Here is a 27,604-nt window from a genome sequence, read left to right on the forward strand (position 1 = left end):
TAACTCTAGATATGATCAATCTATCTCGCAATGAAGTTATCAAAAATATTCCCAACCGCCACACATGTTGTTCTCTCTGCACTGTAGTGCGATGCTATAGCCTAGCCTACGTATGACAAGCAAGCCCTTTCTTTGTCTACTTTAGCTATGAAAGCCCCCACTCAGTCTGGTTGGCATGGCTTGTGCATGTAGCCTATGGCTGGCACGCTGGCTAACCACCTAATCGTGATGAATCAGCAGCACACAGCAGGCAGGGAGGGAGAGAGAGAGAACGGCACATCACAGTGAGGCTAGCCCTTTAAAACGGCTTGTCTAGCGCTCCAACGGCATGATGTCGCTGCGCCCGCAGTCAGCAGCTCACACACCCGGGCGGGCGCGACGTAGAGAAGAGTAGAGCAGAGCGCGTGCCCACTCAGCAAAACACGAGCTTCGGTTGAGTGGCAACACACTCTCGCACTCACTACCGAATAACGTTATATTTCGGTGTTTTTAAAGGGATATGAGGAGTGCTAGGCTCGAGTAAGCTGACACACACACACACACACACACACACACACACACACACACACACACACACACACACACACACACACACACACACACACACACACACACACACATACATACAATGACTCTCTCACACACACTGAATCAGTGACAAAGAGTTAGTGTGGACTGAACAATTATTGTCCATTTATTAACGATCTATGCAACTTGCAAGAAAATAATTGAAAGGACTGTAGACTGTAGAAGAGGTCCTGTACTTTTAGATGATTGAGATACACCCTCTATGTACACAGAACAAACTTGACAGTCGGCTGCAGGGAGATGCCGTTCTACAGTACGTTCTGCAGTTTTCACTCCTCCCTTGTACTTGATTGATGAATTAAGGTCACTAATTAGTAAAGAACTCCCCTCACCTGGTTGTCTAGGTCTTAACTGAAAGGAAAAAACAAAACCTGCAGACGCTAGGCCCTCCAGTTCCAGAGGGAGGTGTTTAGTCCCAGGGTCCTTGAGCTTCGTGGGCACTATGGTGTTGAACGCTGAGCTGTAGTCAATGAACAGCATTCTCACATAGGTGTGAGAATCCTTCCTCCTGAAAACCCACCGCACACTAGGCCCTCCATGGAATGAGTTTGACACCCCTGGTCTAAACTACTGTATCTTTCTCACCTTGTCGTCTTTCATCTGCAGTGTACAGAACAAAACTTGGCAAGAGAAGAGGAGACAAGAGGGGGAAGAGGAGAGGGAGAGAGGAGAGAGGAGAGGGGGAGAGGAGAGGGAGAGAAGAGAGGGGGAGAGGAGAGGAGAGGGAGAGAGGAGAGGGGGAGAGGAGAAGGAGAGAGAGGATGCCACTTTTGATGACTACCCAATAGCTAGATCTGTACATAAACTATAGTTCTGTCTAGATCTGTACATAAACTATAGATCTGTCTAGATCTGTACATAAACTATAGATCTGTCTAGATCTGTACATAAACTATAGATCTGTCTAGATCTGTACATAAACTATAGCTCTGTCTAGATCTGTACATAAACTATAGATCTGTCTAGATCTGTACATAAACTATAGATCTGTCTAGATCTGTACATAAACTATAGTTCTCTCTAGTCTAGGACTAGGTCCAGTTGACAGACGCCTAAAATAACCGTTTGAAGGAATATGTCCCAAAATGGCACCCTATTCCCTTTATAGTGTACTACTTTTAGCTACAACCCTATGGTCCCTGGTTAAAAGTAGTGCACTATATAGGGAACAGGGTTCCATTTGGAACACAGGCCATGTCTGGCTATGGCTATAGGTCTGAATGAGGTATGGCTATAGGTCTGAATGAGGTATGGCTATAGGTCTGAATGAGGTATGGCTATAGGTCTGAATGAGGTATGGCTATAGGTCTGAATGAGGTATGGTTATAGGTCTGAATGAGATATGGTTATAGGTCTGAATGAGCTACCATCCTGTAAATTCAATCCAACCCTGTTCCAGGAGAGCAACCTTCCTGTAGGTTCAATCCAACCCTGTTCCAGGAGAGCTACCCTCCTGTAGGTTCAATCCAATCCTGTTCCAGGAGAGCTACCCTCCTGTAGGTTCAATCCAATCCTGTTCCTGGAGAGCTACCCTCCTGTAGGTTCAATCCAACCCTGTTCCAGGAGAGCTACCCTCCTGTAGGTTCAAACCAACCCTGTTCCAGGAGAGCTACCCTCCTGTAGGTTCAATCCAATCCTGTTCCTGGAGAGCTACCCTCCTGTAGGTTCAATCCAATCCTGTTCCAGGAGAGCTACCCTCCTGTAGGTTCAATCCAACCCTGTTCCAGGAGAGCTACCCTCCTGTAGGTTCAATCCAATCCTGTTCCTGGAGAGCTACCCTCCTGTAGATTCACTCCAACCCTGTTCCTGGAGAACTACCGTCCTCTAGGTTCACTTCAACAATGTTCCTGGAAAACTACCGTCCTCTAGGTTCACTTCAACAATGTTCCTGGAAAACTACCGTCCTGTAGGTTCACTTCTACCCTGTTCCTGGAGGGCTACCGTCCTGTAGGTTTTTGCTCCAACCGTAATCAAGCTCACCTGATTCTATTAGCTAATTGATCAGCTAAATCAGGTTAGTTACAACTGGGGTTGGAGTAAAAACCTCCAGGAGGGTATCTCTCCAGGAACAGGGTCGGAGTGAACCTCCAGGAGGGTATCTCTCCAGGAACAGGGTCGGAGTGAACCTCCAGGAGGGTATCTCTCCAGGAACAGGGTCGGAGTGAACCTCCAGGAGGGTATCTCTCCAGGAACAGGGTCGGAGTGAACCTCCAGGAGGGTATCTCTCCAGGAACAGGGTCGGAGAGTCCTGGCCTAGGACAAGTGAAAAAGACGGGTGCATTCCTCCTGTTCAAAGGCCTTTGGAATGACACACACACACACACACACACACACACACACACACACACACACACACACACACACACACACACACACACACACACACACACACACTTTCTGGGAGGATTAACCGCTATTGAACTCTCCTCTCCCGACGACACTGTGTGTAGGTGTGTGTGTTATTGAGAGTCAAATGGAATCCTCGAGGAGCAGGACTTATCTCAGCGACAGCGGAGAATAACCTTTCAGAATAAAAGAGGGATTAGTGAACCACTTCAGCGTCTCCAGTACTAACCCTTCCTCCTGAAAACCCACCACACACAAACAGAGGCTGCGTCGTATATACCACCCTATTCATTTTATAGTGTATTGCTGTTTGTTTGTGGTGGGTTCTGGTCCAAATCAGTAAACTATATAGGGAGTAGGGTGGAATTAGGGACGCAGACAGAGCCTCTGGGGCCGGGGGCGTGGAGTGGGACGCAGGAGACAGTTTTAATCAAGGCCTTTATTTTTTTTACACACACAGACACACACTTTAATCAAAGGCCACTTTTTAACCGGAATGTAGCTAAGGTAATCCTGTAGGCTGCAAGCGGTTAGTATTGTTCAACTGTGATTGGAGAAAATTTATCTCGACTGCCGCTTGTCTCGACGGTTTTCTTGCATATCGACATTACCTTCTACACCTGGTGCCTTGTAAAGTAGGTAGTCTATTCAAACTCCAGACTTTACAATGGATATGCCGTGGAGGACAATTCACACACAACATGGTCTTCTGCATTCATATTTCAGAGGCAAACAAACAATTGGCCTGTGTCCTGTATTATTGTTGAAGGCAATATATAAAAGTTATTGTAGAAGTAAATGTACTTGGATGACTTTCTTTTAGTTTGACTGTAAAGTTTGAGTATAAAGGAGAGAAATAAGGCAGGAAATGAACCATGATTTGAAATGCAGGAGGGCTGGGTACCCCCATAAATTTAAATATCGATGTGCCCTCCAAAAAGTAGATTAGAAGATGTTGACGTTGGGAAACCCCAAGAGCCAATCTGTGCGTGCTCATTGGCACCCAAATTTCCTAGTGCACTACTTTTGACCACAGCCCTATGGGCCCTAGTCAGAAGTGTTACATTATATAGGGAATAGAATGCCACATCCAACCCTGACTTGAACCTCTCCTGGACCTGAGATGTCACCCACCTCCTTCATATTGCCGAGAGTGTTCTAAAACTGGCGGCTCGTTTCCTCCCACGCCAACCAATCAGAATCCGTATCTACGGCAGCGAGGGAAAAACTGTCTGCATCCTGACTCCCAAATGCCACCACAGGACCCATAGAGCACTATGTAGGGAATAGGGTGCCATTCCCTGTATAGTAGACAACTTTGGACCAGGACCCATAGAGCACTATGTAGGGAATAGGGTGCCATTTGGTACACGCCACTCTTCACAAATGTCTATTTGTATCCGTGGGGGCACAGGGGTTGAAACTTTACCCCGTCTGTCCCCCGTTGAGTACGTGACGATGACGGACGATGACATCTGTAGAACCGTACTTGTCAAGTTAACGGGGGGACGAGGGGGGGACGGACACGTCCACATACTATACTGTGACTTCCTCTGTGTCTCCAGATGCTGAGTTGAAATAACTGAACAGCTAGAGCTGGGCTGCATCCCAATACTCTATGGTAGGTAGATTCCTCAACTCGCCTCCTTTCACTACCATATGCTAACTCAATATACAATTTAGGACAGAGCCTTTGGTAATTGACCATACACATTTTTACTAATCAGTATCAAAACATACAAATGAATAGTTCCATGTGAAAGTGAATGACGACGGATATAAACTAGATACACTAGCACTACAAGGTTAAATACATGGTTCCCTTTGAGACAGATAATAACATGGTAGCATCTTCTTCACTGAAGGATGAGTCTTCCTCACTTAACAGATAGACAGAATTTGTCTGCAGATGATCAGATTGTTACGTCACGTTGCCGTGGTTACTGAGATGTTGAACACGTCCCTAGGTATGGTTTAGTTCTGGTAATCTATGCAGATGCCAGATGAACCCACATGATGATTTCGGTGTGTTTTTAGATCCATGATTTCCTCCAGAGACAGAGGTCATCTGACATGGAACAATACAAACAGAAACTTTGAGGAAGAAGCAGGTGAGCAGTGAGAAAGCTTGCATTGACCTTGTACCTGACCCTGTAAGAGAGAAACCCTTCCGGAGTCAAAAGGTCACACCATGTAAACAATGGACCTGCTTTGACCTGGCGACCCACCTTCTCACACAGTAGAGAGAGGTTTAGAAACTAATGATGGTGACCAGCGCCTGAAAATATATTTTTGGCATGCCAGCCAGTGTGACTCATGGATTTAAAAATTCACCAGTCACCCAGACTTTTTACCAGCATTTGTCTGGTGGCTAGTGTTCATTTGTCTGGTGGCTAGTGTTCATTTGTCTGGTGGCTAGTGTTCATTTGTCTGGTGGCTAGTGTTCATTTGTCTGGTGGCTAGTGTTCATTTTTTGTCCTGATGGTGACCGCAACATACGGACAATAGAATATATAAAAAACAAAAAACTCAAATTCTCAAAACAATTGTTGTTTAGTCAGTCCATAAAATAACACTGTAGACCAAAAATAATGACAAGAAAATCACAACAAAATAAAAAGGGTTTTCATGGCGTGATCTGACTTCATATAAAATACACTGTAACTGTCTGTATAGTACACTTGGTGTGAATCCCAAATGGCAGCCTATTTCCTTTATAGTGCACTACCTTTGACCCCTATTGGGGAGGGGAAGAATAGGGTACAATTTGGGACACTACCTTAGAAATGGCTTGACTAGGTACGCAAACTCCTTGCTCCTGTGAAAACGCTAGGCCACTAGCATTTCTTCTGCGCAACGACTCTGGCTCGGAGTACCCCGCCCCTGACGATTTTCCCGAACACAAACACATAAATGTTCCGATTGGTCCCAGAAACCAATGGGTTGGGCCAGAGCCAAAGCACACGTGAGTAAAGAGGCGTTTAAAAAAAATTAGTCATTGGCTTTGATGCTGATTGGTTCGAAAGGATCCAATCGCTGATGACTTTTGTACAACACCCCCTCATTATGACGTCACCAGAAACAACTTCAACGTGTGCAGAGAACAGAGCAGTGGGAAGAATTCAGTTCCAGTCATCAGGCAAAAAAAGCCATCACTGAAGCCATCTGTTGCCTGCTTCAGCTGCAGGGGAAACATTAAAAAGAAACGCTCAGAAAGAAATGAATTGCAAAGAACAGATTCTATGCATTCCTCTGTCATGCAGAATAAGGAATCATGTCAGCTCTATGCATTGCATTTCTATCTGAAATATTCACTGATGTTTTGGCCCATTGGGTCGTTACCACCACGGAGACACATATCCTCAGACAGACTGAAGACAAGGTGGACAGGCAGCATGTTGTACATGCATTTCTGTTCACGTGTGTGTACACGGACTCCCTGTCAGACCAAGGCTATGGGTCTGTGCAAGGTGAATTTCCACATTTTGTGAGTGTATGTGTGTCCATCCATCCGCTGTTCTTCTTGACAGGTCCTGGGGTTTCTACTGAGGCTGAGTCCTGGCGTTATAGGTGTTGTGTGTGTGTGTGTGTGTGTGTGTGTGTGTGTGTGTGTGTGTGTGTGTGTGTGTGTGTGTGTGTTGTCTCCATCTCAGTTGTTCTTCTTGACAGGTCCTGGGAGGTTTCTCCTGAGGCTGAGTCCTGGCTTGCCGTTGACCCCTGACCCCTGGCTGACCCCAGGCTGCTGCAGGACCTTGTCCAGGGTGGTCTTCTTAATGGCTGCCGGGGAGATGCGCTCCTGGTCCGCTAGGAACTGCAGCTCTCTGAGGAGGAGGGGAGGAGGTAAGTCAGCATGTCTGTGTGTGTCTGGTTTCAGGTGTGTGTGTGTGTGTGTCCCCCCCCTCACCGTGTCCTGATACAAGAAGCCTCCACGGCGTTGATGAGCAGACTGCGGAATCCGCCACTCTCCATCACGTGCAGGGCGTGGATGGTGGCTCCCCCAGGGGAACACACATTGTCCTTCAGCTGGCCAGGGTGCAGCTCAGAGTCCAACAACATCTTAGCTGCTCCCTGGGGGTGAAGGAGGAGAGAGAGACAGAGGGAGTCACCATCAGTCAACCATAAAACCAGCAAGGGCATCATATTGCCTCCTTTTAGATTGTAGAAATAAAATGGGAGGGGGGGGTAGTAAGCAAAAACAGTTCAACGGTCTCATTATTTAGAATCTGGGGTTAGCCCGGGGTTCAGCGAGTGTTCACACATTGTAAAGTGGGCTAGCATCAACCTTAGCGCAGGCTAGCGTTACCTCAGACTTCCCGGGACGAGCCCCAGAAACACGGTGCATAAATTGCCGGTGAGTGTGAATCAGGGTCAAGAACATCGCCTAGAATGCTCACTGTCCAATCACAATCACTTAATGTACATATGCTTGTGATGCCTGTAATGCGTTCTGCACGTTACTTTGAGAACTATTTCATCCTTCCATCTGACGACAAAACACTTTCATCCGTGCAAAAACATTGGTTGCTATGCCTAACAGAAGTGGTTGCTATGTAGCAGGCTGGCTAACGTCTTCTTACTCAGCCAAATAAAGCTAAAAACTCTACAGCTGGAAGGGCAGCAAACGCTCCATTTTCGTTTATTTCATAGATTCTCTAGTGACATTTACTGTAATTGGATATATCCATGATAATATTATTATTGTTGCAGGATTTTCGCCGGGATGAGAAAAGTTGCGGTATCGTTCGTGCACAGCATTCTAATGACAGGGGTGAGTTAGAATTTCAAAAGTGAAAAATTATTTTAGTTCAGGCAGGCAGACAGCAAGGTTCATACAAACTAGTAGTGCTGGAAATCAAATGCTAGTCTAGAAGCAATGTGAAATAATGTGTTAATAAACGTCGTATTGCTCATAACATTGGTCGCATGTCAGAGATGTTGGTTGCATGTTGCGTTTGTCCGTTAGCTAAGGTCTAAGGAATACAAGTGACTCCTTAGCCCAGGACTAAAACTTAGTCCAGGGTTAGCAAATGTTTGTGTGAACTCAGGCTAAGCTATCCCAGGACCAGTCTAGCCTGGGACTAAGAACAATGCAGTGTGAAAATGTGTTAAATGTGTTCTATACAGGCAACAGAAATTCCAACGTAAAAAAATATCATGTTGAATTCAGAAAAACGGTCCTTCATTCTACTACTGTTACTCTGGTCTGTCTGGTGTAATGATGGTTACTGTTAGTACAGTACTGACCAGTTAGGCCTGAGCTGTAATGATATGTTACAGTGTGATGATATGTTACAGTGTGATACTATGATGTTACTGACCAGTAGTGCCTGAGCTGTAATGATATGTTACAGTGTAATGATATGTTACAGTGTGATGATATGTTACAGTGTGATGATATGTTGTTACTGACCAGTAGTGCCTGAGCTGTAATGATATGTTACAGTGTGATGATATGTTACAGTGTAATGATATGTTACAGTGTAATGATATGTTACAGTGTGATGATATGTTACAGTGTAATGATATGTTACAGTGTGATGATATGTTACAGTGTGATGATATGTTACAGTGTAATGATATGTTACAGTGTAATGATATGTTACAGTGTAATGATATGTTACAGTGTGATGATATGTTACAGTGTGATACTATGATGTTACTGACCAGTAGTGCCTGAGCTCCCAGTCTGACCGCTAGTCTCCTGGGTAGACCCATCTTCACCCCTCCATCGGCTAGGGCATCCAGAGCTGTAAACGCCTGTCATAACACACACAACCACTTCTTTATTTAGGCCAGAAGTCACTCAGTAAGGTAAACACATTGTGAGTGGGTGCTTAGCAGTGTGTAATGTGTATGGAGGAAGGTCAACAGTGACTCACATAGGCATGGCCAGGCCCCTCTACCCCCCCTCTATGATAGGTCAGTGACTCACGTAGGCGGGGCCACTGCCACTGAGGCCGGTGACGGCATCGATAAGGTCCTCCTCCACCTCTGTACAGAACCCAACACTGGCCATCAGCTGTTCCAACAACTTGCCATCCTCCACCTGCCAGACAGGTGGGAGAAGAGATGGGTGGGGGGGAGAGAGAGAGAGAGAGATGGGGAGAGAAAGAGAACGGTATTAAGGTAAAAAAGATGGAGATTTTACCCTTATTTACTACACACTGTAGAAAAACTTTTTTGCAACGGAAACGGGTTCACCCGGTTTTCTTCTGTTTGGTGCCTAATGAATGTGTGTGTACCTCAGCTGGTGCCTAGTGAATGTGTGTGTACCTCAGCTGGTGCCTAGTGTGTGTGTGTGTGTGTGTGTGTGTGTGTGTGTGTGTGTGTGTACCTCAGCATGTGTTCCTGTAGCGTAGACTGTAGCTCCCTCTCTCACCACGACGGGGGTGTTGGTCATACACCTCATTACCTTAGGGAACGGACGGTACTGAAGCAGCTTCTGGGGGGGGGGGAGAGAGCGAGAGATGGGTTAGTGAAGGGGAGAGAGGTAAAGAGATAGAAACACTTGTAAGATTTGTCAAGATCAATTATTTGACAAGAGAACATGTGTGAGTGGATGGATGGGGGGGCGGGGTCAGACAGGATGATAACGTTGGTTAGAGGAGGTACATGAAGGAGCCTTCTACTAAGCGGAGGAGGTACATTTGGAAGACTTCTAAATGGAGGAAACGGGGATCTATTATGTAAATAACAACAAAAGGTGATGAGGACAGTGTCATGAAAGGAGATTATAGGAGGAATTCTTGGGTCCTGGTAGCAGTGGTGTTTAAAAGAGACACCTGGTCCATTGACCATTCTTTAGGTTCTTCAATATTGGGCCAGTTACTGAATGGTTGCTAGTTCAAATCCCAGAGCCAATGATGATAATAATAACAACAACAACTCGGTCCATGTGCCCTTGAGCAAGGCACTTAATCCTAATTTTCTCTACTATGGCTGACCCTGTAAAACATAACATTTCACTGTACCTATGTGACCATAAAACATTTTATTATGTTTTTCTCTGACATTGAGGACAGAACTAAATAGGCACTACCTAATAACTCTTTTTCAATTGATCCATTGACTCTACCAGACCGGTCCAGGACAGGTTCTGACCTTCTCTATAGAGCTGATGGTGACTCCTGCAGCACAGGACACTATAAGGTGTCTGTCCTCTATGTCTGGTCCAATCTCATCCAGCACAAAGGGGATGATGTGGGGTTTGACTGCCAGGAACAGGACATCACTCTTGTTCACCACCTCCTTGTTACTGGTGGTGAGGATAGCACCCATTTTCTAGAGCAGGAGGGAGGAAGAGACAGAAAGATGGGAAGACAGAGGAAGATGCAGGTTAAGAGTGAAGATGCAAGGCCTTCTAGGATGTGTACCCCCACACACACACAATGCAGAGCCCTCATACAATCGTTGAAGCATTACCTACCTATACACTCAGACACAGACAGACACCCTCCAGGCCACGCAAACACCCCCCACCCCCTCCAGGCCACGCAAACACACCCACCCCCTCCAGGCCACGCAAACACACCCACCCCCTCCAGGCCACGCAAACACACCCACCCCCTCCAGGCCACGCAAACACACCCACCCCCTCCAGGCCACGCAAACACACCCACCCCCTCCAGGCCACGCAAACACACCCACCCCCTCCAGGCCACGCAAACACACCCACCCCCTCCAGGCCACGCAAACACACCCACCCCCTCCAGGCCACGCAAACACACCCACCCCCTCCAGGCCACGCAAACACCCCCACCCCCTCCAGGCCACGCAAACACACCCACCCCCTCCAGGCCACGCAAACACACCCACCCCCTCCAGGCCATGCAAATACACCCACCCCCTCCAGGCCACGCAAACACACCCACCCCCTCCAGGCCACACAAACACACCCATACTAGAGGTCGACCGATTAATCGGCATGGCCGATGACATAACATTGAAGGTTGTGCAATGTAACAGCAATATTTAGACTTAGGGTTGACACCCTAAGTCCGTATTTTTCCGTATTTGACCATATTAATGACCAAAGGCTGTGTGTTTATTAGAATTAAGTCCATGATTTGATAGAGCAGTCTGCTTGAGCGGTGGTAGGCAGCAGCAGGCTCGTAAGCATTCATTCAAACAGCACTTTACTGCGTTTTCCAGCAGCTTTTAGCAATGCTTGATGCACAGCACTGTTTATGACTTCAAGCCTATCAATTCCCGAGATTAGCCTGGCAATACTAAAGTGCCTATAAGAACATCCAATAGTCAAAGGTATATCAAATACAAATGGTAGAGAGAAATAGTCGACTCGTCATAATTCCTATAATAACTACAACCTAAAACGTCTTAGGGGTAGGGGGCAGTATTTTCACGTCCGGATGAAAAGCGTGCCCAGAGTAAACTGCCTGCTACTCAGGCCCAGAAGCTAGGATATGCATATTATCAGTAGATGTGGATAGAAAACACTCTGAAGTTTCTAAAACTGTTTGAATGATGTCTGTGAGTATAACATAACTCATATGGCAGGCGAAAACCTGAGAAAAATCCAACCAGGAAGTGGGAAATCTGAGGTTTGTAGTTTTTCAAGTGATTGCCTATCCAATATACAGTGTCTGTGGGGTCATATTGCACTTAGAACCTTGTTTCATGCTTCTACTGTGAATGGGGAGAGAATAAGAGCTATTGGAATCAGGTGTCTGGAAAAATGCCATGAGCTCAGTCATGCACGCGGCCGTGAGAGCGAGCTGAGTTCCTTTTCATTTCTGAAGACAAAGGAATTGTCCGGTTGGAATATTATTAAAGATTTATGATAAAAACATCCTAAAGATTGATTCTATACATCGTTTGACATGTTTCTACAAACTGTAATGCAACTTTTTTGACTTTTCGTATTGACTTTTCATCTGGCGTGCATGCGCCTAGTGCATTTGGAATAGTGAACTGAACGCGAACAAAAAGGAGATATTTGGACATAAATATGGACTTTATCGAAACAAAACAAACATTTATTGTGGAACTGGGATTCCTGGGAGTGCATTCCGATGAAGATCAAAAGGTAAGTGAATATTTATAATGCTATTTCTGACTTTTGTTGACTCCACAACATGTCGGGTATCTGTATGGCTTGTTTTGGTGACTGAGCGCTCAGATTATTGCAAAGTGTACTTTCGCCATAAAGCTTTTTTGAAATCTGACACAGCGGTTGCATTAAGGAGAAGTTTCTTTAATTCTATGCATAACAGTTGTATATTTTATCAACGTTTATGATGAGTATTTCTGTAAATTGATGTGCTCATTCACTGGAAGTTTTGGAGGCAAAACATTTCTGAACATTACATGCCAAATATGAACTTTATCGAGCAAAACATACATAAATATGAACTTTATCGAGCAAAACATACATGTATTGTGTAACATGAAATCCTATGAGTGCCATCTGATGAAGATCATCAAAGGTTAGTGATTCATTTTAGCTGCATTTCTGGTTTTTGTGACGGCTCTCCTTGCTTGGAAAATGGCTGTGTGGTTTTTCTTGTCTAGGTGCTGTCCTAACATAATCTAATGGTATGCTTTCGCCATAAAGCCTTTTTGAAATCGGACAATGTGGTTGGATTAACAAGAAGTTTCTTTAAAATGGTGTATAATACTTGTATGTGTGAGAAATTTGAATTATGAGATTTTTGTTGTTTTGAATTTGGTGCTCTGCGATTTCACTGGCTGTTGGCGATCCCACATACCCCAGAGAGGTTAACAGGGAATAATGAAGAACTGGGAATATTGAACCACCAGCTTTCATATGTTCTCATGTTCTGAGCAAGGAACTTAAACGTTAGCTTTTTTACATGGCACATATTGCACTTTTACTTTCTTCTCCGACACTGTGTTTTTGCATTATTTAAACCAAATTGAACATGTTTCATTATTTATTTGAGACTAAATAGATTTTAGTTATGTATTATATTAAGTTAAAATAAAAGGGTTCATTGTTCATTCAGTATTGTTGTAATTGCCATTATTACAGACACACATACAGTGCCTTGTGAAAGTATTCGGCCCCCTTGAACTTTTCGACCTTTTGCCACATTTCAGGCTTCAAAACATAAAGATATAAAACTGTAATTTTTTGTGAAGAATCAACAACAAGTGGGACACAATCATGAAGTGGAACGAAATTTATTGGATATTTCAAACTTTTTTAACAAATAAAAAACTGAAAAATTGGGCGTGCAAAATTATTCAGCCCCTTTACTTTAAGTGCAGCAAACTCTCTCCAGAAGTTCAGTGAGGATCTCTGAATGATCCAATGTTGACCTAAATGACTAATGATGATAAATAGAATCCACCTGTGTGTAATCAAGTCTCTGTATAAATGCACCTGCTCTGTGATAGTCTCAGAGGTCCGTTTAAAGCGCAGAGAGCATCATGAAGAACAAGGAACACACCAGGCAGGTCCGAGATACTGTTGTGGAGAAGTTTAAAGCCGGATTTGGATACAAAAAGATTTCCCAAGCTTTAAACATCCCAAGGAGCACTGTGCAAGCGATAATATTGAAATGGAAGGAGTATCAGACCACTGCAAATCTACGAAGACCCGGCCGTCCCTCTAAACTTTCAGCTCATACAAGGAGAAGACTGATCAGAGATGCAGCCAAGAGGCCCATGATCACTCTGGATGAACTGCAGAGATCTACAGCTGAGGTGGGAGACTCTGTCCATAGGACAACAATCAGTCGTATACTGCACAAATCTGGCCTTTATGGAAGAGTGGCAAGAAGAAAGCCATTTCATAAAGATATCCATAAAGTGTCGTTTAAAGTTTGCCACTAGCCACCTGGGAGACACACCAAACATGTGGAAGAAGGTGCTCTGGTCAGATGAAACCAAAATCGAACTTTTTGGCAACAATGCAAAACGTTATGTTTGGCGTAAAAGCAACACAGCTCATCACCCTGAACACACCATCCCCACTGTCAAACATGGTGGTGGCAGCATCATGGTTTGGGCCTGCTTTTCTTCAGCAGGGGCAGGGAAGATGGTTAAAATTGATGGGAAGATGGATGGAGCCAAATACAGGACCATTCTGGAAGAAAACCTGATGGAGTCTGCAAAAGACCTGAGACTGGGACGGAGATTTGTCTTCCAACAAGACAATGATCCAAAACATAAAGCAAAATCTACAATGGAATGGTTCACAAATAAACATATCCAGGTGTTAGAATGGCCAAGTCAAAGTCCAGACCTGAATCCAATCGAGAATCTGTGGAAAGAACTGAAAACTGCTGTTCACAAACGCTCGACATCCAACCTCACTGAGCTCGAGCTGTTTTGCAAGGAGGAATGGGCAAAAATTTCAGTCTCTCGATGTGCAAAACTGATAGAGACATACCCCAAGCGACTTACAGCTGTAATCGCAGCAAAAGGTGGCGCTACAAAGTATTAACTTAAGGGGGCTGAATAATTTTGCACGGCCAATTTTCCAGTTTTTTATTTGTTAAAAAAGTTTGAAATATCCAGTAAATTTCGTTCCACTTCATGATTGTGTCACTTGTTGTTGATTCTTCACAAAAAATTACAGTTTTATATCTTTATGTTTGAAGCCTGAAATGTGGCAAAAGGTCGAAAAGTTCAAGGGGGCCAAATACTTTCGCAAGGCACTGTATATACACATACATACATACACATATCTATCTATACATACATATCTATATATAAAAAATTATAATAAATAAAAAATATATATATATAAAAAATAAAAATAAATCGGCAGGTTAATCGGTATGGCCTTTTTTGGTCGTCCAATAATCGGTATCGGCGGTGAAAAATCATAATCGGTCAACCTCTAATCCACACCCTCCAGGACATGTAAACACATCCACACCTTCCAGGCAAGGCAATTTAAACAACGCACATACACACACACACACACACTCAACACACACTTCCTCGCATCCTCAGACAGACAAAACAGGTCAGCCTGTACAGGCCTGTCCCTCTCTCGCACACAAACACACACAGAACAAACACACATCCCTGCCTCTTACCCTCAGGCCAGCAACAGTAGGCAGATCAGTGTCTGGAGAACTGGCTATGATTCTCTGAGTAGCTATTACACCTGGGGGAGAGAGAGAGGATGGGGGACAGAAAGGGTTAAAGAGAGAAAGAGAGAGGATGGATGGGGACAGAAAGAGTTAAAGAGAGAGATGAGGTCAATGCACAACACAGATTTGAGTCACTGGAACTGCAACTGATAACAGCTACCGTTTGTTGACATTTCAGGGCCCAGTCTTGTGTACACGAGCTGCCAGAGTGACCTGCCCTGGCCAGACAGATTTTAAAAAATGGGTCACGGCCCTGTCGGTCATCATAACCGGTTGGCGGTTTCTTACCCGCAGCTGTGAACCCTTTCACCAGTGCGTGAGCCAGCTGGCCCGCTCCGATGAATCCTACACTCATCTTTCTGGTGAAGTGGCTTGCCCTGCAAAGCCCAGATCTTACAGTTAGCACAAAAACATGAAATATTACAGTCAGCACAAAGGCACAATAACTTTAACTAAACAGTTACACGCACAAAAAGCTTAGGTGTGACATACCAAGAAGCCGATTAAACCGCATGATCATTACACAGGTGCACCTTGTGCTGGGAACAAAAGGCCACTCTAAAAATGTGCCGTTTTGTCACACCACAATGCCACAGATCTCAAGTTGAGGGAGCGTGCAATAGGCATGCTAAATAAAGGAATGTCCACCAGAGCTGTTGCCAGATAATTGAATGTTTATTTCTCTACCATAAGCCATCCGTCATTTTAGAGAATTTGGCAGTATGTCCAACCAGCCTCACAACCGCAGACTACATGTATGGAGTCATGTGTGCGAGCGGTTTGCTGATGTCAACGTTGTAAACAGAGTGCCCCATGGTGGCGGTGGGGTTATAGTATGGGCCCAGCATAAACTATGGACAACAAACACAATTGCATTTTATCGATGGCAATTTGAATGCAACGAAATACCGTGACGAGATCCTGAGGCCCATTTCTTTTAAGGCATCTGTGACCAACAGATGCATATCTGCATTCCCAGTCATCTGAAATCCATAGATTCTGGCCTAATTCATTTATTTCAATTGACTGATTTCCTCATTAACTGTAAAATTGTTGTATGTTGCGTTTATATTTTTGTTCAGTATACTTCCGTTGGGAATATTTAGCGTAACGTTTAGTTAGGTAGGTTAACAGTAGGCAGCTTGCATGATCTCGTTTGAGGTTCAAGCCATCAATCAGTACATTGTGATGCATAACTAGCCAGCTATAACCTGATAATTTTACACTTACTGTAGCTGTTTAGCAATTTGTATTCGTTCTTGCAGCAGCAAATATAGCTAGCAGGACTTGTAACATTAGCAAAGGCTATTTACAGTAACTTAGTGGTGCAGTAACGTTACTATTTTGGTCCTTGATGCTTTCCCACTAGCTAGCTTGTCTGACTGATCAATAATTGAACTAATGAACAACAGAACATACATTGCTTAAATTGTTATTTTCAAAATAGGTAATCTTACCTTCTGTACGATTTTCAAACCCTTTGGCCGCTGGACAGACACACCGGTGCAGTTACTGTTATTTCACCGGTTTTGGAATGAAACAAAACACCACTTCGTTGTCAACGTGGCTTTCAAACTCTATGTGTTCCGGGTAGACGTCATGACGCGCATGAGAATGGACCAATGAATGGAGACTCATTACCAATCCGCGTAAAGATTAGACTCGTTGATTCACTTATGGGCGGGGTTTGTGGTCTCCCGTGGCCAGTTGCATCATTTTCCATAGTAATAAGTGGAGCCAAAATATAGGTCAAGTTCAAGGCCATATGCACATTGTAGAAGTTGGTTATGTTTATTTTGTGTCAATATGTCAACCACTTGACTTCCAGTGCCACCATATATAACCAATAGAAAGTGTGGGACTGAATGAAATCAGTTGAAAGAGCTGTTGAGTAGAAGAGGGCTATGAGTGCACTGTGAATGTGTTATAAATTAATAAAGTAGGTTATAGTAAAGTTGTTCAATGAGTTGGGCCCACCTCTCTTCTTTTCTTCTTAATCTGCATTAATCTCAAAACATGGATAGTCGGTGAAAACAATATGGCGGATGGGGAAAGAAAGCTTTGTTAGACTACTGAGACACACTCATAGACGGAAGCTACATCTGTAGGACCATACGTAGCGACACAAAAAGGAACTAGCACATTCCGTGCATAACAGACTCCCCAACCCAACCCTGTCACCTGAGCTTCCCCCCAGCAACCTCTCCCCTCTTCCCCTCAACCCAGGTCAACAGCTTGATGATGCCCCCCCTTCCCCGTCTTTTCCATACTGCATCCATTCAGACCATGTGTGGGTCTAGACTAGCCTTCCATTCTCTATTCAGCTATTACATTCCACTCCTTGTACCACTGGAGTGGCAATGAGATTAATGTTAGCTACAAAGACTGGTACCCAGACTAGAGCTAGACTCCTGACGGAGCGGATTATCCAGGAATCTAAGAGATGCAGAATTCCCTGCCTGCCAGACATTCTCGGAATGCTGGACACTCCGAAGTTCCATGAAGGTGACTTAGTTCACCGGAATCATAGGACAGGAAAGTCTCAAAAAGCCTCAAAAAGCCAAATATTACCAATCGAATTAACATAATATATTTCCTTTTTTTTCTGTCTGATCTGCTCTGCTCTGCTCCCCAGATAACTCATCTGGCATTAATATGAGAAGACACAGACATATCTGTCTATCGTCAGAGTCAGCTCCGTTTCATTTCAAGTCTTTTGCGTTTGATTTAAAAAAATAAAATAATCGGTGACAATGTTTTTTTTACGACTAAAACTTCTGTCTGAGGGGCCTCACTAGGAGCTTCACTAGGGGCCTCACTAGGGGCCTCACTAGGAGCTTCACTAGGGACCTCACTAGGAGCTTCACTAGAGGCCTCACTAGGGGCCTTTCTAGGATCTTCACATGGGCTTCACTAGGGGCCTCACTAGGGCTTCCCTAGGGCTTCACTAGGGGCCTCACTAGGGGCCTCACTAGGGACCTCACTAGGGGACTCACTAGGGGCCTCACTAGGGCTTCACTAGGGGCTTCACTAGGGACTCACTAGGGGCCTTACTAGGAGATTCACTAGGGACCTCACTAGGGGCCTTACTAGGAGATTCACTAGGGACCTCACCAGGGCTTCACTCGGAGCTTCACTGGGGCTTCACTAGGAGCCTCACTAGGGCTTCCCTATGGTTTCACTAGGGGCCTCACTAGGGGCCTCACTAGGGGCTTCACTAGGGGCCTCACTAGGGGCCTTACTAGGAGGTTCACTAGGGACCTCACTAGGGCTTCACTAGGGCTTCACTAGGGGCCTTACTAGGAGCTTCACTAGGGCTTCACTAGGGGCCTCACTAGGGGCCTCACTAGGAGACTCACTAGGGGCCTCACTAGGGGACTCACTAGGGGACTCACTAGGGGCCTCACTAGGGGACTCACTAGGGGCCTCACTACGGGCCTCACTAGGGGCCTCACTAGGGGCCTCACTAGGGGACTCACTAGGGGCCTCACTAGGGGCACTCACTAAGGGACTCACTAGGGGCCTCACTAGGGGACTCACTAGGGGACTCACTAGGGGCCTCACTAAGGGACTCACTAGAAGACTCACTAGGGGCCTCACTAAGGGACTCACTAGGGGACTCACTTGGTCTCGTGTAGCTCAGTTGGTAGAGCATGGTGTTTGCAACGCCAGGGTTGTGGGTTCGATTCCCACGTGGGACCAGTACGGAAAAAATGTATGAAATGTAAGCATTCACTACTGTAAGTCGCTCTGGATAAGAGCGTCTGCTAAATGACTAAAATGTAAAAAATGGGACTTACTATGGGCTTCACTAGGGGCCTCACTAGGGGACTCACTAGGGGACTCACTATGGGCTTCACTAGGGGACTCACTAGGGGACTCACTAGGGGACTTACTAGGGGCTTCACTAGGGGCCCTATACATGTATATGGGAAGCATCCCAAATGCCACCCTACTATTCCCTCCCTATGTAGGGCGCTTCTTTTGATCAGGATAGGGAGCCATTTGGGACGTAGCCATGTCTTCATACAGCAATCTGTTTCTTATCAGAACATGCTCTCTGCTATTAAATCAATTTAAATACAAATTCAGTGATCAAACTATACAAAAGGTTCATAACACTTAGTTTTGTAAGACCTAACTAGACACAGAGGGGATTGTATTTAAATCAAAAGTTGAGGTCAAATCTAAGTTTTCCTAATTGATTTGAACAGAATTGCAAATCAAGAACCACACAGCCACCATTCGATAGTGAGCCAGTAGAATATTAAAAGGGATTTGTGATTGGTCGGCTTTGAAGTTTTCCCTTCCTGGTTCCCTGGGTACTTGCTGTCTTTCTGGGTAATTTGACGAAGACCCTTAAAATTAGACATAGGCTCAACCACTGTCTGTCCCCACTTTAATGAGTGCTATGTCCCCTGTCTGTCTGAATACATTCATTAACGGTATTCTGTCTTTCTTGTGTTCATTCTAAAATGACTCCAAAGTCCCTTGTAGATAAAAACTGTGCTTCCATTGTTCCTAGTCCAGTGTGTTTGGGGCTCCAGATACCTGCAGGTAGAACCACATTCTGTTTTGCACTGTGCTGAACTATGGAGCAGACCTGGGTTCAATTAGTATTTTAAATCTTTGCTCTAGCCTGCCGGGAGTGCCAGATAGGTGGGGTTTACAGTGTTGTAAACTATTCTATTTGTCCATTAAGCCAGGCAAGCTCAATCAAGCACAGATCAAGTATTTGAAAGGATTTCAAATAGTATTTGAACCCAGGCTTCGGAAAGGGTGAGAAAAGAAGAATGCCTTGCAGTGGAATACCGTTCATACCAGCAGAAGCTATATATACACATCAGAATGCACGGCTAAGGGGGGTTCCGTTCCAACTACGCCAGCTGTTACCCTCTCTGTCAGATGGAAAAGGATAAGAATGACGTCAGCTATACCCTAGGTACAGTGAGGGAAAAAAGTATTTGATCCCCTGCTGATTTTGTACGTTTGCCCACTGACAAAAAAAAAGATCAGTCTATAATTTTAATGGTAGGTTTATTTGAACAGTGAGAGACAGAACAACAACAAAAAAATCCAGAAAAACGCATGTCAAAAATGTTATAAAATGATTTGCATTTTAATGAGGGAAATAAGTATTTGACCCCTCTGCAAAACATGACTTAGTACTTCAGACGGGCATGTATATGCATGTGAAGGATTGAAATCCTGCAGCGTAAGAAAGCTCAAGAAAGCACATATACATGCCCGTCTGAAGTTTGTCAATGAACATCTGAATGATTCAGAGGACAACTGGGTGAAAGTGTTGTGGTCAGATGAGACCAAAATGGAGCTCTTTGGCATCAACTCAACTCGCTGTGTTTGGAGGAGGAGGAATGCTGCCTATGACCCCAAGAACACCATCCCCACCGTCAAACATGGAGGTGGAAACATTATGCTTTGGGGGTGTTTTTCTGCTAAGGGGACAGGACAACTTCACCGCATCAAAGGGACGATGGACGGGGCCATGTACCGTCAAATCTTGGGTGAGAACTTCCTTCCCTCAGCCAATGGGTCTTGGATGGGTATTCCAGCATGACAATGACCCAAAACACATGGCCAAGGCAACAAAGGAGTGGCTCAAGAAGAAGCACATTAAGGTCTTGGAGTGACCTAGCCAGTCTCCAGACCTTAATCCCATAGAAAATCTGTGGAGGGAGCTGAAGGTTCGAGTTGCCAAACGTCAGCCTCGAAACCTTAATGACTTGGAGAAGATCTGCAAAGAGGAGTGTGACAAAATCCCTCCTGAGATGTGTGCAAACCTGGTGGCCAACTACAAGAAACGTCTGACCTCTGTGATTGCCAACATGGGTTTTGCCACCAAGTACTAAGTCATGTTTTGCAGAGGGGTCAAATACTTATTTCCCTCATTAAAATGCAAATCATTTTATAACATTTTTGACATGCGTTTTTCTGGATTTTTGTTGTTGTTATTCTGTCTCTCACTGTTCAAATAAACCTACCATTAAAATTATAGACTGATCCTTTCTTTGTCAGTGGGAAAACGTACAAAATCAGCAGGGGATAAAATACTTTTTCCCCCCACTGTAGAGGTTCCCCTTAGGTACAGTGACTATATGAATCAAGCATCTCAGAGTAGGAGTGCTGATCTAGGATCAGTTTAGACTTTTAGATCACTATAATTTTGTTTATATGGACAGGGGGACTTGATCCTAGATCAGCACTCAATGCCCATTACCAAATCTACCCCTTGGCACTAGGATGGGGTCTGAAACCTGTGGCCCAGGGCCATTTTCGTCCCGTCACCTGATTTATTGCGGTCCCACTGGTGGTGTCAAAACTAGCCTGTCTCTCTCTCAGAGTATTTGAATATATTTGATATATATATTTTAGGGAGCCAAGAAGAGATTGTAGCTGGCAGAAAGAACATCTGTGGCAAAATTAATGGTTCAAAATCACTCAATGTGATCTCTCAAACACTCAAACATAGTTGTTTTTTCCTTCCACCTAATCTTGAAAAGTGTCTGAATGAAAAACATATTGATTTGTGCCTTCCACCCCCCCCCCCTCTCTCTCTGTGCTCTCTCTCTCTCTTTCTCTCTTCCCCTGCTCTCTCTCTCTCCTCTCACAAGTCAATTTAACACTGACTGCCTTGGCACTATCTATTCCCCTGTGTGAGTACTGAGGCGTGACAACACTCATTCGCTCTTTTTCTGAAAAAGAAATCCCCAGAGGTTTATTAAAAATACCACAGACTGCCTGAATCAGTTTTGGTTTGCAGAGAGGAGAGGGGGCATCTAGGCGAGGCGTGGACCACAACACACACACACACACACACACACACACACACACACACACACACACACACACACACACACACACACACACACACACACACACACACACTGCTTGTCGGGTGTAGAGATACGCATAGCTAATAACACAGGCAGACAAGTTCTCTCCAGGGCGCTCATCTGTCTCTCTCTCTCAGACAGAGGAGCGCAGAATGGAGAGAGAGAGAGAGAGATGGAGGGAGGAGAGGGGGAGAAGAGGGCAGGAGGGAGCGCAGAATGGAGAGAGAGTTGAAGGAGGGAGGAGAGTGGAAGAAGAGGGCAGGAGGGAGCACAGAATGGAGAGAGAGATGAAGGAGGGAGGAGAGTGGGAGAAGAGGGCAGGAGGGAGCGCAGAATGGAGAGAGAGAGAGATGGAGGGAGGAGAAGGGGAGAAGAGGGCAGGAGGGAGCGCAGAATGGAGAGTGAGAGAGATGAAGGAGGGAGGAGAGTGGGAGAAGAGGGCAGGAGGGAGCACAGAATGGAGAGAGAGATGAAGGAGGGAGGAGAGGGGGAGAAGAGGGCAGGAGGGAGCGCAGAATGGAGAGAGAGATGAAGGAGGGAGGAGAGGGGGAGAAGAGGGCAGGAGGGAGCGCAGAATGGAGAGAGAGATGAAGGAGGGAGGAGAGTGGGAGAAGAGGGCAGGAGGGAGCACAGAATGGGGAGAGAGAGATGAAGGAGGGAGGAGAGGGGGAGAAGAGGGCAGGAGGGAGCGCAGAATGGAGAGAGAGATGAAGGAGGGAGGAGAGGGGGAGAAGAGGGCAGGAGGGAGCGCAGAATGGAGAGAGAGATGAGAGGAGGGAGGAGAGGGGGAGAAGAGGGCAGGAGGGAGCACAGAATGGAGAGAGAGATGAAGGAGGGAGGAGAGTGGGAGAAGAGGGCAGGAGGGAGCGCAGAATGCAGAGAGAGAGAGATGGAGGGAGGAGAGGGGGAGAAGAGGGCAGGAGGGAGCGCAGAATGGAGAGAGAGATGAAGGAGGGAGGAGAGGGGGAGAAGAGGGCAGGAGGGAGCGCAGAATGGAGAGAGAGATGAAGGAGGGAGGAGAGGGGGAGAAGAGGGCAGGAGGGAGCACAGAATGGAGAGAGATGAAGGAGGGAGGAGAGTGGGAGAAGAGGGCAGGAGGGAGCGCAGAATGCAGAGAGAGAGAGATGAAGGAGGGAGGAGAGGGGGAGAAGAGGGCAGGAGGGAGCGCAGAATGGAGAGAGAGATGAAGGAGGGAGGAGACGGGGAGAAGAGGGCAGGAGGGAGCGCAGAATGGAGAGAGAGATGAGATGGAGGGAGGAGACGGGGAGAAGAGGGCAGGAGGGAGCGCAGAATGGAGAGAGAGATGAAGGAGGGAGGAGAGGGGGAGAAGAGGGCAGGAGGGAGCACAGAATGGAGAGAGAGATGAAGGAGGGAGGAGACTGGGAGAAGAGGGCAGGAGGGAGCGCAGAATGGAGAGAGAGAGAGATGAAGGAGGGAGGAGAGGGGGAGAAGAGGGCAGGAGGGAGCACAGAATGGAGAGAGAGAGAGATGGAGGGAGGAGAGGGGGAGAAGAGGGCAGGAGGGAGCGCAGAATGGAGAGAGAGACAGATGAAGGAAGGAGGAGAGGGGGAGAAGAGGGCAGGAGGGAGCGCAGAATGGAGAGAGAGAGAGAGATGAAGGAAGGAGGAGAGGGGGAGAAGAGGGCAGGAGGGAGCGCAGAATGGAGAGAGAGAGAGAGATGAAGGAAGGAGGAGAGGGGGAGAAGAGGGCAGGAGGGAGCGCAGAATGGAGAGAGAGAGAGATGAAGGAGGGAGGAGAGGGGGAGAAGAGGGCAGGAGGGAGCACAGAATGGAGAGAGAGAGAGAGATGAAGGAAGGAGGAGAGGGGGAGAAGAGGGCAGGAGGGAGCGCAGAATGGAGAGAGAGAGAGATGGAGGGAGGAGAGGGGGAGAAGAGGGCAGGAGGGAGCACAGAATGGAGAGAGAGAGAGATGGAGGGAGGAGAGGGGGAGAAGAGGGCACAAGCCACAAGATGTTCTGTAAAATGTAAATTTCTCAGTCTATGGTTCTTGTTCCACCGTAGGGCTATCTCTCTCCCTGCACGGTGAAATTACAAATGGTGGCCTCCGGATTAAAAACTACAACACAAAAGAGAGAGGCAGCCAACAGGTTGTGTAATACTTGTCATTCAGAGCACAGCCATGTTAGAAAGGACTTGTGCAATCTGGTATCCTTGGGACGTCCCTACCCCATTGAAGTTGACATTTAAAATGGTTAAGGTAAAGGTTACGAGTAGGTTTAGGGTTTGGTTAGGGTTAAGGTTAGGGTAGGGGGTAAGGGTAGGGGGTAAGGTTAGGGTTTAGGGTAGGGACATCAACAAGAATTCCTGATAGCACCGACCATGTAAGAAAGGCCTTGGGTTCGTCAGTTGTCCCTTTGACGTTTTTAACCATAGATTTCCAACAAAGGTGCCTAGGCTTTAGGTCAGCAGACAAACACAGTCTTGTAGCACGCAGAGGGTAGATCTGGGTTTGGAACGCCGGTTGGTCAGGGATAAAGGCCTAATAATAAACCCACAACCAATCACCACGCAGTGCTGAGTGACTGACAGTTAGGACAGTGAGTGACATCATCATTGTGGGCCCAGGGTCCGTGACAGATTTGTCATGACAACTAGCCAGGCTGCGTCCCTAATGTTACCCTATCCTGGTCAAAAGTAGTGCACTAAATAGGGAATAGGGTCCCATTTAGGCTGCAGCCCCAGTATGAATACATACCCTCTATAGTCCCTCTGGCAGGAGAGGCAGGAACCTCATGATGGTTAGATGGACACCTGTCCACACAGATCACTCTCACCGTGTGTGTGTGTGTGTGTGTGTGTGTGATGGGCGGATTTGATCTGCTTAACCTGAGTCCCCCCAAACCTCCCACCCTCCCTTACCTCATCCCCCTCTCTCCCTCCATCCTTCTTCAAACTCCATCTGTCTGTAGTAGATTCCCTAGCAGAAGGAGGGGAGAGGAGAATGCACAGAGAGAGAGCCGAGCAAAGCAACAGCAGAGGAAAGGGAGAAGGGGTGGTAGAAGAGAGGGGGAGGAAGAGGAGAGAGGGGCGAGAGGGAGAAGGGGGGTAAAGGAGAGGGAGAAGGGGGGTAGAGGAGAGGGAGAAGAGGGGAGAGGAGAGGGAGAAGGGGGGGTAGAGGAGAGGGAGAAGGGGGGGTAGAAGAGAGGGGGAGGAAGAGGAGAGAGGGGCGAGAGGGAGAAGGGGGGTAGAGGAGAGGGAGAAGGGGGATAGAGGAGAGGGAGAAGAGGGGTAGAGGAGAGAGAGAAGAGGAGAGGAGAGGGAGAGGAAGAGGAGAGAGGGGCGAGAGGGAGAAGGGGGGTAGAGGATAGGGAGAAGGGGGGTAGAGGAGAGGGAGGAGGGGGGTAGAGGAGAGGGAGAAGGGGGGCGTAGAGGAGAGGGAGAGGAAGAGGAGAGAGGGGCGAGAGGGAGAAGGGGGGTAGAGGATAGGGAGAAGGGGGATAGAGGAGAGGGAGAAGAGGGGTAGAGGAGAGGGAGAAGAGGAGAGGAGAGGGAGAGGAAGAGGAGAGAGGGGCGAGAGGGAGAAGGGGGGTAGAGGATCGGGAGAAGGGGGGTAGAGGAGAGGGAGGAGGGGGGTAGAGGAGAGGGAGAAGGGGGGCGTAGAGGAGAGGGAGAGGAAGAGGAGAGAGGGGCGAGAGGGAGAAGGGGGGTAGAGGAGAGGGACAAGGGGGGTAGAGGAGAGGGAGAAGGGGGGAGTAGAGGAGAGGGAGAGGAAGATGAGAGAGGGGCGAGAGGGAGAAGGAGGGGTAGAGGAGAGAGAGGGGGGTAGAGGAGAGAGAGAAGGGGGGTAGAGGAGAGAGAGAAGGGGGGTAGAGGAGAGGGAGAAGGGGGGTAGAGGAGAGGGAGAAGGGGGGAGTAGGAGAGGAGAGGAAGAGGAGAGAGGGGCAAGAGGGAGAAGGGGGGTAGATGAGAGGGAGAAGGGGGGTAGAGGAGAGAGAGAAGGGGGAAGTAGAGGAGAGGGAGAGGAAGAGGAGAGAGGGGCGAGAGGGAGAAGGGGGTAGAGGAGAGAGAGAAGGGGGAGTAGAGGAGAGGGAGAAGGGGGGTAGAGGAGAGGGAGAAGGGGGGTAGAGGAGAGGGAGAGGGGGGTAGAGGAGAGGGAGAAGGGGGTAGAGGAGAGGGAGAAGGGGGGGTAGAGGAGAGGGAGAAGGGGGGTAGAGGAGAGGGAGAAGGGGGGGTAGAGGAGAGGGAGAAGGGGGGTAGAGGAGAGGGAGAAGGGGGGTAGAGGAGAGGGAGAAGGGGGTAGAGGAGAGGGAGAAGGGGGGTAGAGGAGAGGGAGAAGGGGGGTAGAGGAGAGGGAGAAGGGGGTAGAGGAGAGGGAGAAGGGGGGTAGAGGAGAGAGAGGGGGTAGAGGAGAGGGAGAAGGGGTAGAGGAGAGGGAGAAGGGGGGTAGAGGAGAGGGAGAAGGGGGGTAGAGGAGAGAGAGAGGGGGTAGAGGAGAGGGAGAAGAGACGGAAAAAAGATTATCTGCACCACAGAGTGTTTGTGCACTGTTTGAGGCTGTTATCACACACACACCACACATACACACACCACACACATACACACCACACACATACACACCACACACATACACACCACACACACACACCACACATACACACACACACACCACACACACACACCACACACACACACACCACACACATACACACCACACACATACACACTACACACATACACACACACACCACACATACACACACACACCACACACATACACACACACCACACACACCCACACACACACACCACACACACACGTTTAGTACTGTACAATACAAGATATCTACAAAGTCTTAGAGTGATGGTATCAATCCCAAATTATAGAACTTTATTTATAGCTGCAAAATCAACACAAAGATGTATCACAAAAATCCTGGATTTTTCCATGTTAATCCATTTATCATTTATTTAATTTACAAAATTTGATAATATAACTTCTTAATAGCACTCACTTTAAGACACAAGCAAATAAACAGACAGTAGTCTGACACAACACAATGGAACTGCAAACTGAGTTCTGAAATCGTCATGGAGATGGTCGGTAGGGTGTTTATGGGATTGATAACTTCCTGTCGTGCCTGACAACGGGACTAAGACACCCTGAGCCTGGATTAGACAATGCAGAAGAGGAGGATGAGACACAGTTAGAGAGGAGAGGTGAGGAGGAAGAAAGGAGAGGAGGAAGAAAGGAGAGGAGGTGAGGAGGAAGAAAGGAGAGGAGGAGAGGAGGAAGAAAGGAGAGGAGGAGAGGAGGAAGAAAGGAGAGGAGGAAGAAAGGAGAGGAGGTGAGGAGGAAGAAAGGAGAGGAGGAAGAAAGGAGAGGAGGAGAGGAGGAAGAAAGGAGAGGAGGAGAGGAGGAAGAAAGGAGAGGAGGAAGAAAGGAGAGGAGAGGAGAGGAGGACGAAAGAAGAGGGAGAGAGACAGAGAGAGAGAGAGGGAGACAGTAAGAGACAGAGACAGAGAGAGAGAGACAGAGAGAGAGAGACAGAGAGAGGGTGGGGGACTCAACGTAAATGTGCAGACCCCAGTGAGAGTGTGCTGAGCTGGTCAGATTCCATGCTGTTCCTCTCCTGGTTCTGCTGACAGGCTGCTACAGAGGCCACACTCTCCCCTCACACCCCCGGGAGAGAGGGGGTTTCTGGGAGTAGAGGGGCAGGGGAGGTGGCTGGTACTGGGGAAAGGGAGAGTGGAGTGTGTCATGGGTTGG

At 46.9% G+C, this 27,604-nt stretch overlaps 2 protein-coding genes across 2 annotated transcripts; both read right to left on the reverse strand.

The window, feature by feature from the left end:
• Positions 1-3,358: 3,358 nt before the first annotated feature.
• Positions 3,359-16,607, reverse strand: LOC106564349 (pyrroline-5-carboxylate reductase 1, mitochondrial). Its single transcript, XM_014130405.3, has 9 exons — positions 16,481-16,607; positions 15,312-15,400; positions 14,967-15,037; positions 10,036-10,215; positions 9,269-9,376; positions 8,867-8,980; positions 8,599-8,691; positions 6,839-7,002; positions 3,359-6,755 (listed from the first exon to the last, which is right to left on the reverse strand). The coding sequence occupies exons 2-9, from the start codon at positions 15,376-15,378 to the stop codon at positions 6,584-6,586; spliced, it is 969 nt and encodes a 322-aa protein (XP_013985880.2). The 5' UTR covers positions 15,379-15,400; positions 16,481-16,607; the 3' UTR covers positions 3,359-6,583.
• Positions 16,608-16,758: 151 nt separating this feature from the next.
• Positions 16,759-20,178, reverse strand: LOC123725431 (uncharacterized). The gene is made up of 6 exons (XM_082958654.1): positions 18,831-20,178; positions 18,572-18,642; positions 18,342-18,522; positions 18,213-18,284; positions 17,967-18,026; positions 16,759-17,909 (listed from the first exon to the last, which is right to left on the reverse strand). Exons 1-6 carry the CDS (start codon positions 18,960-18,962, stop codon positions 17,751-17,753), a joined length of 675 nt encoding a protein of 224 aa, XP_082814780.1. The 5' UTR covers positions 18,963-20,178; the 3' UTR covers positions 16,759-17,750.
• Positions 20,179-27,604: the final 7,426 nt, after the last annotated feature.

This window comes from Salmo salar, chromosome 12 (genome assembly GCF_965601325.2).
Source record: "Salmo salar chromosome 12, fSalSal1, whole genome shotgun sequence".
In the NCBI taxonomy this organism is placed as follows: Eukaryota; Metazoa; Chordata; class Actinopteri; order Salmoniformes; family Salmonidae; genus Salmo; species Salmo salar.

Excerpts from the sequence above, each read along its gene's own strand:
- LOC123725431 (XM_082958654.1), bottom strand. The coding sequence starts at position 18,962 with ATGCTTCCCATATACATGTATAGGGCCCCTAGTGAAGCCCCTAGTAAG. Across the intron at positions 18,523-18,571 it reads CTTAGTGAGGCCCCTAGTGA|TGCCCCTAGTGAGGCCCCTA; the intron begins GTCCCCTAGTGA and ends TCCCTTAGTGAG. Across the intron at positions 17,910-17,966 it reads CTAGTGAGGCCCCTAGTGAA|GCCCCTAGTGAGGCCTCTAG; the intron begins GCCCTAGGGAAG and ends GATCCTAGAAAG.
- LOC106564349 (XM_014130405.3), bottom strand. The coding sequence starts at position 15,378 with ATGAGTGTAGGATTCATCGGAGCGGGCCAGCTGGCTCACGCACTGGTG. Across the intron at positions 9,377-10,035 it reads CCATCAGCTCTATAGAGAAG|AAGCTGCTTCAGTACCGTCC; the intron begins GTCAGAACCTGT and ends CCCCCCCCCCAG. Across the intron at positions 8,692-8,866 it reads GTGGCAGTGGCCCCGCCTAC|GCGTTTACAGCTCTGGATGC; the intron begins GTGAGTCACTGA and ends GTGTTATGACAG.